The 18,588-nt window shown below is 36.2% G+C and overlaps 2 protein-coding genes and 1 non-coding gene across 3 annotated transcripts; all 3 read right to left on the bottom strand.

Annotated features, from left to right (window-relative positions):
* Positions 1–3,328: 3,328 nt before the first annotated feature.
* Positions 3,329–3,525, bottom strand: LOC113754570. Its single transcript, XR_003465253.1, has one exon. It is a non-coding gene; the product is annotated as a U2 spliceosomal RNA (small nuclear RNA).
* Positions 3,526–6,087: 2,562 nt separating this feature from the next.
* LOC113754415 lies at positions 6,088–6,778 on the bottom strand. Its single transcript, XM_027298821.1, has one exon. The coding sequence runs from the start codon at positions 6,737–6,739 to the stop codon at positions 6,245–6,247; it is 495 nt and encodes a 164-aa protein (XP_027154622.1). The 5' UTR covers positions 6,740–6,778; the 3' UTR covers positions 6,088–6,244.
* A 2,235-nt stretch (positions 6,779–9,013) lies between these two features.
* LOC113751127 (ABC transporter G family member 7) lies at positions 9,014–18,138 on the bottom strand. The gene is made up of 12 exons (XM_027294999.1): positions 17,801–18,138; positions 16,663–16,853; positions 16,430–16,580; positions 16,061–16,193; positions 15,566–15,767; positions 14,511–14,784; positions 13,203–13,334; positions 11,857–12,077; positions 10,436–10,648; positions 10,217–10,301; positions 9,504–9,741; positions 9,014–9,369 (listed from the first exon to the last, which is right to left on the bottom strand). Exons 1-12 carry the CDS (start codon positions 18,050–18,052, stop codon positions 9,317–9,319), a joined length of 2,145 nt encoding a protein of 714 aa, XP_027150800.1. The 5' UTR covers positions 18,053–18,138; the 3' UTR covers positions 9,014–9,316.
* Between the last annotated feature and the right edge of the window lie 450 nt (positions 18,139–18,588).

Below are 18,588 nucleotides of genomic sequence, written 5' to 3'. Positions count from 1 at the left end.
CGAAGTTTCTTTTTCTAGATTCTTTTTGTTGGAAAATAATATACTACACAACACATGATTTTGTGCGATAAAAAACAAAGTAGAAGATGAATCTATCCTTTTTTTTTTTTTGCCATTTTCATGTCTGAGTCGCTTTAGTTTTTGAAAGAATTTTTGTAGATGATTTTTTTCTTTCAAAGGAAAAGAAGAGAAAAGAACAAGCGAGGAGGCTCTGAGCCTCTAAACTACTGGATTACATCAATTTTAAGTGTTATATGCAAGGTTTTGGTGCTTACTTAAAGTCTTCTATGTATTTTATTTAAAAAAAAATTAAAAGTTAATATGTTCTTTTATTTGTTGATGATTGCATATCCATTGCATGTACTCGGTTTTAAAGTTATTACTATTTGGGTATTTACTTATTGATTCTTCATATTCAGCATGCCCAGAGTTTGGGAATATATTAAGAAATTGTAAGGCAATTTCTGATTGGATGAAAGGTGTTATAACTTATAAGCCAATCTTAATTTCTTCTTCTTCTTCTTCTTTTAGAGAAGGAATTTCTTTTTTGTTCTTCATCAAGAAATGTAAGAACTAAAATAAGAACCAAAAAAAATAGTAAGAACTAGTAATTCATCTTAAGAGTTAGGATTCCTCCTTGACAGAAAAACTCTGCTTGGAATTCAACTTAGGATCGCCCTTAATTTACACCGAACTAGAATGTATGTACCTGTTGAAAACAAAACAAAAAGATCACATGCTGTGTGAAGGTCTAAACAGTGAGAATGAACAAAAATTCTGGCAAGCAAGCGAGCAGAAGAGTAGCAGAATCCAACATGCAAAGAAGTTGAGTTGACAAGTGAAATGATAACTCAAGAATGCTTAGCTAAACTCTGTCGGATTCTCAAGAATTCATCAAAAGGTCCCACTAAAAAGGAGGAGGAGACTGCGAGTCATCTAATCCATCAATAACTTTTTCAAAGGCAAAAAAAAGTTTCAGCAAAAACTCAAGAATATAATCTTCCTTCTGCAAACAAGGACGATATGCACAGTATTCCCTCTCTAGTTAAATTTCGACCAATTCGATGGATCATTGCAAGTTCGCCACCCTCAAGTGTTGTTTAATAAACCCTTCGAGGCATTGGGATCTTTAAGGATGTGGTTGGAGAGGGACTAGATTGGTTAGGACAGTGAACCAGCCAGTTAGAATGACTTTACTATAAATAATATTGAACATCCTAGGTTGGGGTCAGCATGTTTGTACAATGTGCTGATTGCTAAATTTGAACTCAAAATTTATATGAATTTTTCCTTTATTTTGGAACTTGAGACATAGGACTTATGATTCGCTTTTCATTTTATGGTTTCTATTGTGTGTGTGTGTGTGTGTTGTGTGTGGGGTTGGGGGGGGGGGTTTGGGGGGTTGTCGTGCAGTCACAATTTCAGATATCAGACTTCTGCAGGATATGGGTAAATAGTTTGTCCAACAAATATTTTTGTGGGGAAACTAGTTCTTGGGGAAGGGTTTCGGAAGAAAATTGCATGTTTGCGTGGCAACATCAATCATGCATGTCTACATCTTCTACCAAACCTTTACTGTCTACAAGTTCTAATCAACTTGTAGTAGAATCACTGTTTGGCTCAAAACTTTACTTTTCTTGACTCATATCAAGTTCGAAGTGAATTTGATGGATTCATTCAATGATTATTCTTGATCTTTATGTTCAAGATTTTTACGAGATATTTTATTTTTAACTTAATTTGAACTCAAGTAACTTACTAAATGCTCCCAATCAAAATCTTGAATCTAGGTGTAATTTTTCGCTTCAAAAACAGCCTCATGCATGTGCATGTTTCGTTGAACTCAAAACTTACAATCACTCGAGTGCTCAACTAGATTTACAAGTTAGTTGCTCCCAAGCTATACGTATTACTAGTCATTTAGTCTATAATAAGCCTTTAACTACCATCATAAGTACCACAATTTTAGGAGGTTTTGTGTCCTTACGCATTCCCCACTTGTTTGGGAACAAATGTTGCTATTATTAGCCACTTCCCTTCCCTGGCAGACTTCCCATTATTGGAAAAAGAACCATCAAGACAACGTTTGCCAAGTATAGATTCTATAGAATGCTATACAGTGCTCTCGTTCTCCAATGATCGACCTTTTAGCTTGTCACATGAACCAACACAGCTGGATGATTAGATGTTCTGCATTTCCTATCGTACGAAGCTCAAAAGACTTGTCCAGTTCTCAGGTGCAAGAATCAGTGCTACCCCTCTTCGAAGACACCTATACTAGCTCCATCATTCCATGTATCGCACTCATCAGACATACGTCTCCTTCTCCAATTTCCTTTTCACGAGCACTATTTATGCAATCTTCTGCACTTCTTAGTACGTATTTCACTTAGATTTTCATGTCTCTGTTGTCATTTACTTCTTCCCATGTATATATATCCCCAGTTCTTTCTAACCACCCTCCATACCTCCTCAAAATAGATCACACTACAGAAGCTAAAAATATTTCATGGAAGTGGTGGTTTTAGGGCCATGCAAGGGTTCGGTTGCATATAATGCGAACTGGGATTGGTTTTTCTATTTACTTAGAATGAGTTTTGGGGGTTATGGAGGAAGGAGCTCTCTCCAGTCCAGTCCGAGGCAGGCTAAGGGCTGATGAATCAGCTGCTGACTCATTGGTTCACGAATTCATCAACCAAATTAATGTTTATGGAAATTGCAAAGGGAGATGATGTTTTTGTGATTCAATGATGCAGGAGCTGTTTTCAGTTTTTGCTGTCGCGTCTTGGACTGAAGGGAGCTCCCTTTCATTCCACTGCCCTTATTATTTTTACTACTAAACTTGCATACTCTAAATTATTTGTTTGTAATAGCAAATATTACCATGATTTCAATAAGCTTGTGGTCATACGCACTTGATTTTCATGAAGTTTTCGTCTTAACTTGCATTAAATCTTTTTTTGACTCCTTATATATCATTAGTGGCCTCAAGTTTGTGCCATGCAGTCTTGTTTTATTGAAAGGTGTTAGTGCATCACCAGTTTTCCTTCTTTTGAGTTTTGACAGGTTGAAGATTGAGGGCTCCTTTACAAAATTGCAGGTCCCCTATATATATATATATACATACATATATATATATGCCAGACAGATTACATACATTTCTGACATCTCTTCTCCTTGTCAGGTAAACTTGGATGCAACAAATATATATATTGGGAGGAATTCGATTCTCAAAAACTTCAAAGGAATAATAGAAATTTGGTACAAGATTTTTTTTTTTCTTTCCCCTCATCTTTCTCAAGTAAACAATTTTTGGGACTGAGATTTGGATAGGTGCGCCAGGACAAGGCAGCAGTGCAGAGCAAGGCGACGCTCGAGAGCCCTGGTAGCAAGCTACCGAAGCGGGCTCTCCCCTATGAAAAAAATTGAGTTAATATCGAGTGAGCCGATGGCTCACGTATCAGATATTAAACTGATAAGAACAGATACTACACTTGATCTTAGCCAAAAGGCCGAGAAAGGTATGCTTTTTCCCTTCTTGGGTTCGCCTAATTATAGCCTTTCCATTACCGCCTCTTCGTCTTTAGCTATCGATGTGGGAGCTAGAAATATCAGAAGCATTGCTGCTGCATCCACCAGGCAATTCCCCTATTCTATGACTTCACAGTTTTACGCCAAAATTATTTTGATTTCTGGATTTGGCTTAATGATTTCATAAGTAGTTGTAAGATCTTGTATTAAGGCTCAAGGTTTTTGGGAATTTATTGATGCAGAGATACAGCAGATATTACACCAATTTACTGAACAATTAAGGATGTGTCTGTTCTTCTTCTTTTTATTTTTTTTGGCACAAATGATAAATGTATATAGCACACGACAGGATTGTATCATAAGCCCTGAAATTAATGGCACAGCCCTAATTAATCAAGCAATATGTTAGCCTCAATTTCCACCAGTCATGACAGAACAGAAATCAGTAACCAAAGGGTGTGATAAACAATTACCAATATTTGTTTATCTTACTTCCTATTGACAATTAGACTAAATAAAGAAAATGAATTAGATAAAGGGTTGAATGGCACAAATTACTGAATTAATTAGGCTTCAACTAATTTCCCAACCCTAGTAAATGATTGTTTTTTTTTGGGGGGGGGGGGGGGGGTTAGAAACCATGTCAAATTATGAAGGATGAAATTTAGTAGCGGAATAAAGGTGCACCAGCAATGGTCCTAAACCCTAATTCCTAACTTTTCTTGTAAAGCCAAATAAAGTTACATTTGAGATTTTACAATGTTGGAGATCTAGCATTTTGAGGCTTGAGGTACGCTAGAACTGTAAAAGAGTGCAAATGGTGTAAAGCAACCATTTCAGATCCAAGGCATGTATATATTCGTAAAGAACAAACTGAAGAATGGTTAAAAAAAAAATTACAATTAATTTATATCCTTCAAATTTTTCTATTTGATTAATGCTCCCCTTTTTATGTTTTTTGTTCAATTTATTAGACTTTGAATAAAAATAAGGATAAATAACACAATACTAAAAGTAAACACAATTGCAATTTTTTTAAATAAAGGTAATACTAGACTTGTTTTTTTAAAAAAAAAAAGCAACTTATTATTATTTTGATTTACATAAGCTTTTAGACTAATATTATTGTCATTTTTTGTTTGTCAAATTAGTCAAATATTAAATTCTTGATCAATTTTTTTAGATATGGTTGATATGCCATATTTTTTTAACTTAGAGGAAGAAAATAGAGATCAAATTAAATGTCGCTTTTTTGAGAAAAAAAAAAAAGAACAATGATAATAAACTATAAATAATGTCAATAAGTAAATGGTGATGTTACCACAAAACTACATTATTGCATGTTATTCATAGAAAAAAAAATATTAACTTACATAAGATAAGTAAGGGTTGACTCATCAGATATCATAATTAGTATAATGGGTATTTTTTATAATTTTATAATTCTTGTATTTATTCTTTAGATTTTTTATATCTGTATATGTTTGATGACATGATTTTTTTTATTAGTGCAAAGTGTTAATGAGATCTTGATGTTTTATCCCCAAGAAAAAAAAATATTAGCAAAGATATAGGTATGGTTTCCTCAAGTCACTCACGATGGCTGCTCTCACTTGTCCTACTCTTTTTTCATTTTTCCCTTTTTTGTTTTTCACAAAAACACCCGACCCTTCGAGCAACAATAGCTTAGAGTTAAAAGCAACACAACTTTGACAGCGAGCCCATTACTTCTGAAGCTTCTTGCTTCTGGACGTTGGGTCTGGTTACCTTGAGGCCCAACTTATAACAGCGGTTCCGAGACACATTTGAGCCCAGCAGCTTAATCTTAGATTATTTTACCTATTTTGCTGCTGCCTTTGTAATTAATTTAGTTTTGGGAGACAATTAATTTTGTGGAAAGCTCTTAATAAATACTAGTTTGCACTAAACATTCACTTCTTGATTTACGCAAAATAATAAAATGCAGGATGGCAGTACATTTACTGGCATCGACAATCATTTCTAATTGTATGTTTAAGTTACATAATCTATATCTACATGACAAAAATATATATATATTAGACACACCAAGTACTCTATATGACAATGCACTAATACCCAAATCACTGAATATTTATGGTGGACCATTCATTTGTTTGATATTCATTACACAAAGGATGATCTATCGCTATTGTTTGGTGATAGATGATTGATACTAGTGTATCACGTGACATGTCACATAGCGTACGTACATATAGTTTTTCGGTAAAAATACTTTCTTTTAAGCACTCACTACAACTTCATACTATATCGAAACTAGAGTTATAAAAGTTCGTGTTTGCATTCAATATCGACCATTAAATTCAAATTTCAAGCAGTTTTGATGATGAGCGATCTGCTACAAGTAGACACAAATCCTGAATCGACGTCCCACTTATATGCACTCTCGCTTTTTTCTGTAGGTGGCTGAAACAGCTCTGCTTGACAACAATTTTGAGCGCATAAATTGAAATTCATCAATAAGGTTGAGATTTAATAAAGCTCCAATAGCTCAATTACTTGCAGGACAAATTAAAGGAAGGTAAATTAACTGATTCACATAAAACCATTACATCTTTTTCAATACATTTATAGACTAGCTGACCATCAAAAACAGTCAAATACATGTCTCGGATTCTATATACAACAAACAAATAAATCGAATCTCAACATATGATATTAGAGAACTCTTTGGCTAAGACAAATTAATCCCAGCTAGAACACCTTTGGTTAACTCCATCAGCTGAGACATGACCAAAAGTGTTGAAGTTGGGACACTCAAGCCGACCAAAGCAATCATCCCAAGAGCCAAGCTAGGCCTAGTGTCCATCAAATGCGATTGCAAGAACCCCATGACTTCACAAATCATCGAATCATAACTTGTGTAGTATTTCTTCTCCCAGTCCATCCATTCGGATGGTGGCTCGTAGTTCCTCTCTATCATCTTCGTTTCATGGATTCTTTTCCTAAGAACAATCATGTTCTCATCCACCATTCTCCCACTGCTGTAGTTTTGGTCATGGTGATCAGCTTCTGATCTTCTCATTGCAGAAATTGAAGTTGAACTTGAACGTGATCTTCTTGGATTCACCGCTCTTGCATGGTTAATTCTTTTGGTACTAGTAGAAAATGAGCTGGATTGAAGAAGATGAACTGGTGAACAAACTGAAGAAGAAGTTGATGCTGCCATTTTTTTTTTTTTGGGTTGCTTCAATCAAGATTCAAGAATGCAAAATTTATGCGTAAGATTTTGGATGGAATGATGAGGGAATAAGTTTTACAGGTTGACGTACTTATAGCAGTTTGCCAGGGGGGATGCATGTGGCGGTGGAAAGATTAGCTGATTAATTTCATAAGTTAGTGCGGCAAAACCGTGTCTTAACTGACATCAGCCGACCTTGCGGCGCATTTTCCAAGAAGGAAGTGTTTTTTATTCGACGGATGCTAAAAAAGAGCCAGTTTGGCAATCGTAACTCTTAAGAAAGCGACGCGTGTTACTGTCGCGCGAGGGCGAAGAATCCTATGAGGTCGCAAGCACCAAAAGCCTTTTGTAGGGGAGCCGAACCGCCGTTCGATTTCCTATTATTGGACAAAAAATAACAACCAATTGAAAATGACAATAAAGAAGATCATTAGTTTTTTTTTTTATTTTGTTTATTTTTTTTTATAAGTGAGAGGCTTTAAATTCAGAATTTCTTATTTACAATCTCCCGTACCCGCTACCTAATTGAAAAAGAAGCTTGGACAGAGAGAATTGTAGGGTGCAAATGCAGCGCACCATTGATGAATAAACTTGGACGAGTAACATCTTCCAACTTGTTTTAGTTTATTTTGTTTTGTGTATCTCATTTCTCAGAAGAAATGGAAAAAGGACGCCACGCGTCGTATTTAACTTTCAAAAGTGGAGAATGATGTATCAATATAACTTTTAATTAATTAAAATTTCAAAGAAGAGGGAGCAAAAGAATTTGTAGAATTAAATGTCACTTATAGAAATTTATTTTGGAGAAAGGCCATATCAAAATGAAGCATGTTCTCAGGAAGGGTTAAATTAGATGATAAGTTGAGAAGAATTATAAATAATAAGAGATTGTTGATTTAAAACCTTCTACTTACCTTAAAAAAAAAGGATATATGGTTTCTTTTTTTCTATCATATGGGTTCTATCATATTTGACATCTACGGCTGCAGACACATGGACAAGCTGTTAAGAAAAGCAGAAGATCATATCCTAGGCTTCGGTTCCCCTATGATTGTGGCCGTTGAGATTGGCTCGACTGATTACGAGGACGGCGCATAGTTTAATCTCTATGCCTATTGTTTACGTTTTGGACAGTTGGGCGTAGCTGCAATCCTCTTCTAAGAATCAGACTTGGCTTATTACATGGAATTATTCAAGAAACGGTGCCACAAATACAGGAGAAATCCTGCCAATCTCAAGACTGAACATTTTTTTTTTTTATTTATTGGTAGGAGGCTGAGTTGATTGTAGAAGCAATCCAGGAATTTCAGTAACGTGACAACAGCTTAATGTTAGTTGTGAAGCCATCGATAATCTCGGCTGTCAAAAGGAGAGAGGGGAAGTGAGACATTGCTTCTCCAAAACTTACAAATTGTTGGAGAGCATGCAGGAAAAAGTAGATGGTGAAAGAAATTTATCCACTTAAATTTTGGAGGGTAGAGATTGATTCTTGGATAAATATTTTGACCAATTTAAAAAGTCTACAATTGTACAAACACACTCGTATTGTTGTATTCATGTCTAAATCTATTTGGGTATTTGCTTCTAAATTGTGCTTTCACAATTTAGAAGTTGGCAATATGGACATGGAATCTAGCTTTACCATATCCCAGGATGCTTTTATAGATGCCATGCATTAATCTCCTAATCCTATCAAATACTTGGTATGTAGTCAAAGCCCATCATTTTCACCTCTTTTCAAGAAAATTATGCTACTGACAGCTTAAGCTATTGACAGCACTTGCCGTGCCGTTGTCAAAGTGGATTAGCAGGTTTTTACACTTTGATGAACTTGGAACGTAATTAATTTGACATGTGTCAAAAATACTTGGGTTCATTTTTCTTTATATTTTTTTTTCTGTTTCCTTGTAAAGATTGTAAAGAGACTGTGTCCGGAAACGTTTAAAATTGGTAAGTATCAAAGGACTCGTTACTCAAGGCACCTTAAACAGCCAACAAATGGAACTGGTCAGGTTCTTTCATCACAGATGGAGGAGATTCTCAAGAAAGGAACAACATGGAGATTCCTTCTTGTTTTTGTGTTGGGCTCAATAGTTCCAAGCGTTAGTTTTGTTCAATCATATACCTGTGGGCCATAGTCATCAACCTCGTATTCTCAGGTTCTAACATCCTTTGCCATGAAGCTTGAACCAGAGACTTTCAATAAGAAAGCATCCACAGCAAAGACTGAGTGGTAGTAACAAATATGCAATGTCACAGAAGTAAATCAAGCGCAAAAGATTGTAAAATGCGCAAGCTACTGCATAAAATATTAAAGATAACTTTTCTTTCGTAGAGCCTTACATTCCATCCAATGAAGTCACTCGGGAAGTTAAAGAACACATCCATGAAAGAAATGCACAACTGGAAACATCATTTTGACACAGTAGATCTCAAAACGTATCCGATCTCCTAAAATTTGGAGCTCTTTGAACTATGAGGCCAGCCATTTGCATTGAATTTGTTGGCTATGAGCATTAAAAGTACAATAGCAACCACATTCTGTGTTATAATTAGCTGATTATGTCAAAATAAGCATGACCTCCTCCATGGCAGAGTCATCCCCTTAAGATTAGTACCTGTATGAGATAAATCAATAAAAATTTCCACACCTTATATTAACACCATGAATGTCCAAGTAACTAGAAACCTTCTAGTTCAAACATATTTAGAGGGCCAGGAGAAGAAGATTCTAGCCCCTGGTCGGGTATACCTTGGTCTAGAAGAGGAGATTCAATTTGCTCATATTGTTCTTCTGGATCACTGTCAAGTGGCTCTAGCTTTGGCTGTTTCTCAGTTTGATCCGCAGGTGGCTGCTCAAGTTGCTGGTATTTAGGTTTGTTTCTCTCGAGGAGAAGGTAAGTTGTATAATACCAAAATAGAAGTATTCTACTTTGAGCCACTACTGTTTCCTTGATAGTGCTGCCTCCAAAGGAGAATCGCTCCAGCGCCTGCATATTGGAATAAAAAAGTATTTAAGATTCAGCATTACATTTGGAGTACTCTTCTTTCCTTTTTCTCTTTTAAAGGAGGAATCGAGGTTTGTGACGTTACAGCTTTTGCTTTAGCAGCAGTAAACAAACATATGAAAACCAAGGAGGCATATGGAGGGAAACATAGATAGGACTCGATAACAAGTCATGGCCTCTTTTTATCAAGTAGATAGGTTCCTCCTGGCGCTTGACTTGTCAATCAGAGCTGCACTTGGTGCCCGTCTTACAACGTTACCACAAAATGAAAGTGATGGTTTAAGCACTTATAAAATAGGAGAAAATTCACAATCTGGCCTATTCATGAGACTCCTTATCAAGTAGTGAAAATCGCTTTCTTGGTTCAATCACGAACCTTTCACAATTCTGAAGCTCTTGTTGTTATACCTTTCGAAGATAGAACAGTGCTACAATATAGCAAAGAGAATTCACTCACTTGTTCACCAGATTGGATGTCAAATGGCTGCTGATGATCAAATGGAAGGCCTCTAAATTCATTGATGCATAGACCTTGAAATGCCCTGAAATTGATACACTACAAGTGTTACCATGGTTTGACAACCTAGGCACTGGGAAAACATTACATTTTCTATGATGTTTAACTTTCAGAAATCATAAAAGACATTAACACTCGATTGATATGACATGTTTTTACCATCTTATGAGAGAAACTCGAGGAATCCATCGAAACACGATTGGTGTATTCTTGGCGTTCACATAGTAACCTCCAAATATGAGAAAAACTGTCATAAGAGATGGCCCCAATGCCATTGCAGCTTCAGTTGTTGGAACCATGGCCCCCACTGTCAAACCCATGGCAGAAGCAGAAAAGGACTCCACAGTTACAATGCCACAGAACTTACCAAATCTACAAAGAATTAAGTTGTCAATCAGTGCACAGAACAATTTGAATAGGTATATTGGAACTTTTATAAGATCATTCTCTTCAATCATGTTCAAAGATGCAATAGATGAACTGGAACAGCACAGACTAGATTCTTCCATCAATGAGCATAACCAGATTCCAAAGATAAAAGATAAGTCCTAACATTTTGCAGCAACTCAAAGTGTATTGGTGCTTGGCTTGGTCCCTCCAGTGGCTATGGCTCTATGACTTCCTTTTATTTGAAATAAAAATCTTTGAAGCCAGAGTATGGAGGAAAAGTTATTATCATATTGTTGTAGTGACTCATACGATCTTCATCTTGGATCACTCTCTTGAACAAAGAACATGATCTATAGGAACTGATGTTTGGCATGTATAAGTGCCATGTCGTATTAACAAATAAAAGTAAAGTTTTGCCCCCCCCCCCCTTGCTCCCCTTCTTGGGCTATAGGTCAAAATCAGATCAAGGGATTGAAGTTTCAGAATCCATTCTTTTATATGACCTTGAAGGATATTTAAGGAAAGATTCAGTTTTTCCCAACTTGTTTCCACAGTATAATGGAAAAGCAGAAAGAAAGCCACTTCCAGTGAACATCTGCCAGAAATCAGACAAAAAGATTTCTACTACCGCTCTAAAAGTTCTGTAGATTTTTATCTATCCTGTTACTTGTGCATGTGCACAGCTTCAGACCTTGATGCCTGTCAACAAATCTCATTTATAAGAACTTACGTAAATTGTGTCATGTTATGCAGCTTTGATTTTATTTATTCTTTCTCATTCTGCTATTACTCCAGGCAATTTGTCGAGAACGGCCATTTTTTAAACATCAATAAATTCTCAAAGTCCAAACAAATAATGATTTACACCCAGATCTTTCAAGAAAACAGAAATTGGTTCAATGCAGTCAGAACGGAGAACAAAAAGGGGTTCTTGCATTGTTCAGATTCTTAATATGGTTAACAACAAAAGCATTTTCTCAACCATTTCACTAGGTGCTGAGGAGATCCAACAAAAACTTCTCATCATTACGGTGAATCTTCCCAACAAAATAAAAAATTGTATCAAATAAGAACATACTTCAACTTTCTTGTGCTAAAACTTTGGCCTGAAAAAGCAAAATTCTGTGCATGCTCTCTTGGAAGAATTAGGATTACAGTTACAGTATAAATACTGGAAGCTAACAACTTACCTGGATAAAGTTGGATGCAGGCCAGCCATGGGGTATAGAATTGCACCAAATAGCAATGGAAATGAAGCCCCAACAGGAATCTCTGCCAACAACTTTGAAAGCAAATATGGCCCTAGTCCATAAGACCCCTTGGCACGCTCTCTATCAACAATTGCACGTTCCTTGGGGAATACGCCAACAGTTTTTGTGAGTGCAGCCATAGCAGTGTTTATTGCAGCAACCTGAGCAAGAGATGAGAGAGAAAAGAACTCAACTTAGAAATCCAGATACACACTCATTGCATTTTTTTACTAATCGCCATGTAACTGAAAGCTAATTTCCAATCTAACTATAAAATTCAAACTTTATTAGGGTAAATAAAACCATGACTAATAAAACAGAGTAGAAGCCGCAAAAACAAATGGCAATTTCTACAGATTACAGGAAAGTTTCTGAGAAATTCAGTTAAGTAAAATTTGCATGATCAGATGGAAGCCCCACATTCAAAAGAGAGACATTGAAGTTGTAGATCAGCATTCCCCTCTTTCCCAAATCTCCCCCCCAACCTAAATTATGAGGACAAGTAAAATTAAAAAAGAAGATAAGATGGACATGCATGTACAAGCTCCTTATAGAGAGATTAAAATTACAAAAGATGTATCCAGACTCTTAAAAGAATGTATCAAGAAACAGCGTAAAAAATGCATGTAAATCCCAACTTAAATCGTGTTGGACAAGAAAATCATGTGCGAAAGGAGGGACAACTGATAAAAACAAAAATTTACATGAAACAGAAAGAAAACCAAGGAAGTAGAATATCTATAACAAGTGAGGCCGTCAAAAAAAGTTACACAAGCAAGTATAAAATTTAGTTAGCCTGATAAAGTTATCGCTCCAGATTCAGTGGCAGAAAATGACATTATCTCAATTGTCAACTATTGATCAACATACTGATCTAACTTCTAGATCATCTTCATCCAAGAAAATTAGCTACAACCTGATACTCTGATACTAGATCACATTCAAGCTCTCAAATTTATATTTAAAGCAGAACCAGGAATAAGGGGTCTTAAAGAAAGCCACATGGATATCTAAACAGCACAGGCAGACTTCAATTCTAATGCACACATAATTCTTCAAATGCATGGTGCCCATAAAAACAATACATGTTTGAAAAACCAAATTTTTAAAGGGCTTTATGATCTTTTGTTCTTCTTCATAGGCTCCAATTATACAAATTTGAGAAAAACTAAGAAATCAACTATTCTACTCTTATCTCAAAAAAAAAAATTCACACATGGCTGCCTAATAAACAAATTTAAGATTTACAGAATATGAAAATTCCAGCCGAAAACAAAATTTAATACCTGAAGCAATCCCATTCTATCTTGAATTGATGTCTGTGATCGTCCCATCCTCCAGAAAACAGAACCAAAGATAACTGCTGATGCAATTGACATTCTTGCTCGAACTTTGTTTGTTGGGCCATCTCGCGAGGCCTGTTAACAAGTTTACAGTTATCAAACAACCAATATAAGAAAGAAATTTTTATCCCCTAGCTATGAGAAACAATTCTATGCATAAGTGCCACAATGCAACGGTCACAATTTTGAGGAGAGTAAGATGTCACATCAATCTCCTGAATCGTGTGCCATATGTAGGAAATTGAATTTCTAAACAAGAATGTTTTCTTAAGAAAAGTTCAGATATTAAGAAGTTTGATCCTAAAAGGTACATTCACCACAACAAATTCAGAAGCAAAAGCACCTAAAAGACCAGATGAAAGTGCAGATTGCATGTATAAATAAACTTTGACTGCCAGTTAGACAATGAGAAGCAAACAGGAGAGACCATCTAGACAATTTCGTTTGAGAGGTTTCAACCAATTCCAACCATAGTATTACACATGAACAATTTGATTTGCAAGGAAGTTCACTATCAGTTTGCATTCAAAAGAAGTAGAACAGGTTGCATTGGAAATAGATTTTTCTATAATAATAATCTTGTCTATCATGGACATCAGATCCCCCCCCTGATATAGAGTAAATGCATTGCCACGAAAGGAATTTTGAAAAGTCTTTATAAAAAGTCTTATTAGATATGTACCAAGGCATGTCACATTAAAAGCTACAATGGACTGTAGTAATAAGAGTTCAATATCATATCACCATAAATCCTTATGGTTGAGGTATTTTTATTCAGGAGAGCAACCCAGGGCAGTAGAAGGCTGAAAATCAGCTTACAGAACAACTGTCAATTTCTACATATACATTTATATTTACCATTATTTTTTAAGAATAGAGATAATTTACAACTGCTTAGAATATGTGTATCAAGAGTGTATTCTCAAAGCAACTTTACAATCAAGCTGCACAATCCACTTTGATTACTATTCAAGTACACATTTGACATTCGTTACATATTAAAATATTCAAAGGCAAAACCAGCAAGTAAAGGTGCACTTGATTGATGCACTTCTTTTCAATAGGAATCATGTATTCTACCAAATATATAAACCCCAGCTATATGTCAAGCCAAAGAGAAAGTGTTAAGCCATATTATAAATCTACAACATCTGGACAAATAGCTCCTAAACCATATTTCAATATGAAACGAGGGATGCTGATAAAGTAGTAAGTTAGTGAAACAAGTAATAAGATGATTTAAGGAGTTACCTGCATCCATGCCCGCTTAAAGAGTAAACAAAACTGCCTCCACCAACCAACTTTTCTTTTAACTACAGATTTCTTCCTAATGTATGTGCTGCTCTTGTAGCCTTCACGTGTAAGAGGAGTCGCAGAAAGTGTCGATGATATCTGTTGGGAAAAAGACTCAACTAGAGCATCTACCCTTTTCTGGGAAGCAAAAACGCTCTTAGAGGAGCTATAATCTACAGATATCAGATCAGCCAGAAATTCAGCAGGATTTACATGATCTGGGCACAGATACCTATCATCACACAATCAGATCAGTCAGTAAAATACACAATATCAGTTCTAGAGGATCCTTTCAACGTAAAGTAAGTTCCGAGAAAAGAGAAGCATGTTGTCAATGCATGGAAGTCACTTTATGTTAAGCTATGTGCTTCTGCTGTTTAAGCATCTAATTTGTATGAATCATCTTTTATTCAGTTTTATGCAGAGACACATAAGAAACCAGACCTAGAGAAATTCATAATTGTGTGTATCAGGAAAATGCTTCAAGAGTCAACTTCTAATCTGTTGAACAAAATGCATCCATTTGTTCAAGAACCAGAGCAATTAGCATTGCATTTACCTTTTAATACAAAGCAACCATAGGCTAAAATTAAATGACTGGAATAATAAAATCAATCAGGCTTATCTTCTTGACTTCTTGAATGGTCGTTGTATGACTTTCAGTACAAAAAAAAAAAGAAAAGAAAGAAAGAAGGGCAAACAGATTTTTCATTGCTACTCACAGAAGCAGTTCAGAATCATCAAACATGGATGCGTGCACTTTAAAAATCTAAAAGAGCTTGCAAAATAAACCAAATCATCTGGAGTCAATCTTGCATTTATATGCATCTTTTGCTTTTCTTAGGTATTAATAACAAAGGATACTGGGGGAACAAACAATGCCTATACAGACTAAACAAGAAAAGGTATTGCATGCTTTAGCATTTAGAGTAATCATATGAAGTAGACAGTAATATCTCGATATTCTATTATCTAATTCTGAAATTCATAAGATCTTGTAAGTACCAACTGACCCAAATTTAGAGAAATAATCCAACACTGTCTCTTGTGCTGGACCAGCGTAAACAAGTGCACCTTCTGCCAGAAGAACAATGTCATCAAATTTTCCATACACTGATCCTCTTGGTTGGTGTATGGAGCAGATCACAGTATGTCCGTCTAGTGCAAGTTCTCGTAGAGTTTCCATAACTTTTTCTGCTTGGAAAGCATCAAGTCCTGAAGCACCAGCATGTTACCCACAGTAAGAGTTAGAAGTTATCTATCTCCATAGAAGATGAGAAAAAACCAGCCCGACAGAGGGGTATCAGTGAGAAAAAGCTCCCAATGTGAGTTAAATACCAAATAATCTAAGGAAGCACTATATCAGATGCCATTGAGCTCGGGGGAAAAAAATTTAGGAATCAGACAGGGAAAGCAGAAGAACCAAATAGTCACATGGAGCCCATTAGGATTTCACAAGGTCAGGAGTATGTCTTAATAAGAGACAATGGTCCAGATATGAAGAATACCAGTTGTTGGTTCATCAGCAAATATGACAGATGGACTGGCGATAAGCTCACAGGCTAGTGACAAACGCTTCTTTTCTCCACCACTGATTCCACGAACTTTTGCATCCCCCACACGGGAATCAGCACAACTGACCTTTTAAGAAAAGCTCATACAAACCATCAGAAGGTATCAAAGAAATTTGGTTCAAACCAAAGACAACTTTCAATTATTTCGGACAAGCATATTGACAATGTACACCACAATATAATTCATCCCAAATCACATTTAGAAATATGCAATTAGGTGTCACTTTTCACATATATGGATGTAAATATATGCATACCAGAGCACGTAAATTTATAAAGTATGGAAAAAAATGGCAGCCTTACCAAGCCTAGTTTGAATAACAGATTATTCACGTATTCATCTCTCTCCTCGACTGAGGATATCTCCTCCAGCTGCATTTCAGCTGCAAGAGACAATGTTTCTCGAACTGTCAACTGTGAAAAGAAAAGGTCTTCCTGCCTGATATAAGCAAACCTGTAACAGGAGATTCTTATTTAACATAATCTGAAACCAAATATATAAGTTACAGTGTCAAAAGGTTTTATGGCATGCTTACTTATAGGTTCTCTTTGAGATTTTCTGTCCATTAACCTCCAAAAGGCCAGACAAATGCAACCGAGGTGAAGCCATCACCTGACCCGCAAGTATGTTGAGTAGGGTTGTCTTTCCTGACCCAGAGGGACCCATTATTGCAAGGAGTCTACCAGGTCGTGCTTCTCCACTCGCACCTTTAAGTAAAAACCGTACCTGAAGTTCAGAAAAGAATGATAAGAGAAGAAGAATATGATGAACTCAACTACAAATAATGAATTAAAAGCAACAAATGATACGCCACTATTTCCAAGATATCTAGAAGCATCGAATGGCTTCATTGTTTTTGTATAATAATATTAAAGATCAAAGATATAGACAGCCATCTAAAAACCATAAGACACTGCAACGGTAACAGAGCACAATGTGTCGAAACTTCAAAATTGAAAACCAGTAAGGTGTCAAAGAGGCAGAATATTAGTTCTTAATCCCATATTAAACACAAGACCATGAAATGAAATAGGGTTACTAGGATGGTGAAAACATATTAGCAATAGTTCACTGCTCCTAAAGGTTTTTGCTCACTCAATTTGGGACGCAAATAAATGGTCCCTCAAGATAATGTTGGTTACATGTGGAAACTGGTGATTCCTTCAGCATTAATAATTTTATTTTCAAATTAATCTCACATGAATTCAAATCAAAAGTCAATACTGAAAATACATATACAGAAAATGAAAAGGAGAACAAAAAAAAAGGAAGAAGACCTTGTCACTTTCTCACTAGAGCAAGCACAAACTTCGAATTTCCGAAAGTTCTTGAGTAGACCACAGCTTCAAGTGCTTACACCTTACAAAAGGTACAAATACTGACGCACGTGGTACAATCACTTACAACCATGGTCTACTCGTTCACCCAAGATTTTTCCAATACAGTAAAACCATTAATTGGTGACAGTAAATGTTCCCTGCCTCTAAAAGCTGGAGGTAATCTACCTTGCTTCCCAGCTCCCATTATACTTAACAAAAAGGGACAAGTAAAATTAAGCTATCAATTACGGGAAAGAACTAATTGAGGTTAATAGTTCATTAATTAGTGCTAAAATCATCAATTAATTAATTATAAGGGTCATCTAAAGTAGCAACAAAAGTACAGGAAATTACTGATTTTGAAGCTTTATTGGAGAGAGAGCAGGTGATATTCGTCCACTTGATAGTAACTGGCGGAACTTTCCCAGTCACCGGAGCATCATCTTCTTCAGCATCCCCATTTTGCTCCTGGTCATCATCAAACTCACATTCCGGTAAGAGCTCAGGTCCAGGGGAGGATAACAAGCGGAGCAGCAAGGCCGCCGCCACCGCCACCAAAAGCTGGCCCACTCCACCGCCACCCTTCCCGCCAATTTTCAGCACCATTTCTTCTACTTCTTCTCAGTCTTCACTCTTCTTCGTAGATGAGAAGATATTTTATTATTTATCTTTTAAGGGGTGGAGGGATATAAAAGGAAGTGAGTGTCGGAGATACGGTGACGTTTTACTGAGGAAAGTGAAATGGACGGGTCGAATATAAAAAGGACCGTTTTGCAGAAAAGGAGAAAATTTACGGTTGAGAACTTGTGGTTAGTTGAAGTTTCATGTTTACTATTGCTTGGGTTGGTTTGGCTGTGCACACGTGTCCCCGGTGAGGATAAGATAAGGGGACTTCTACGCGGGACTTTTGGGCTGTGAGGTAGACTTTTTTGGGCTATTGGGTTGGACTTTTGAAGTACCAGGCATCACCTAGTAATCGTAGGGGTGATTGTTAGATCCCGAGCTAAGGGGCTGGTGCAATTTACTACATTGTCTCAATTTTAGCAAGAATGATAACGAGATTAGGGTTGAAAATGAATTAAATTACTCGATATTCGAATCGAATTCAGTTTAATAAGAATGATTGATTACGGATAATGTGA

Source organism: Coffea eugenioides, chromosome 11 (assembly GCF_003713205.1).
Source record: "Coffea eugenioides isolate CCC68of chromosome 11, Ceug_1.0, whole genome shotgun sequence".
In the NCBI taxonomy this organism is placed as follows: domain Eukaryota; kingdom Viridiplantae; phylum Streptophyta; class Magnoliopsida; order Gentianales; family Rubiaceae; genus Coffea; species Coffea eugenioides.
This window is presented reverse-complemented; position numbering and strand designations above follow the sequence as displayed.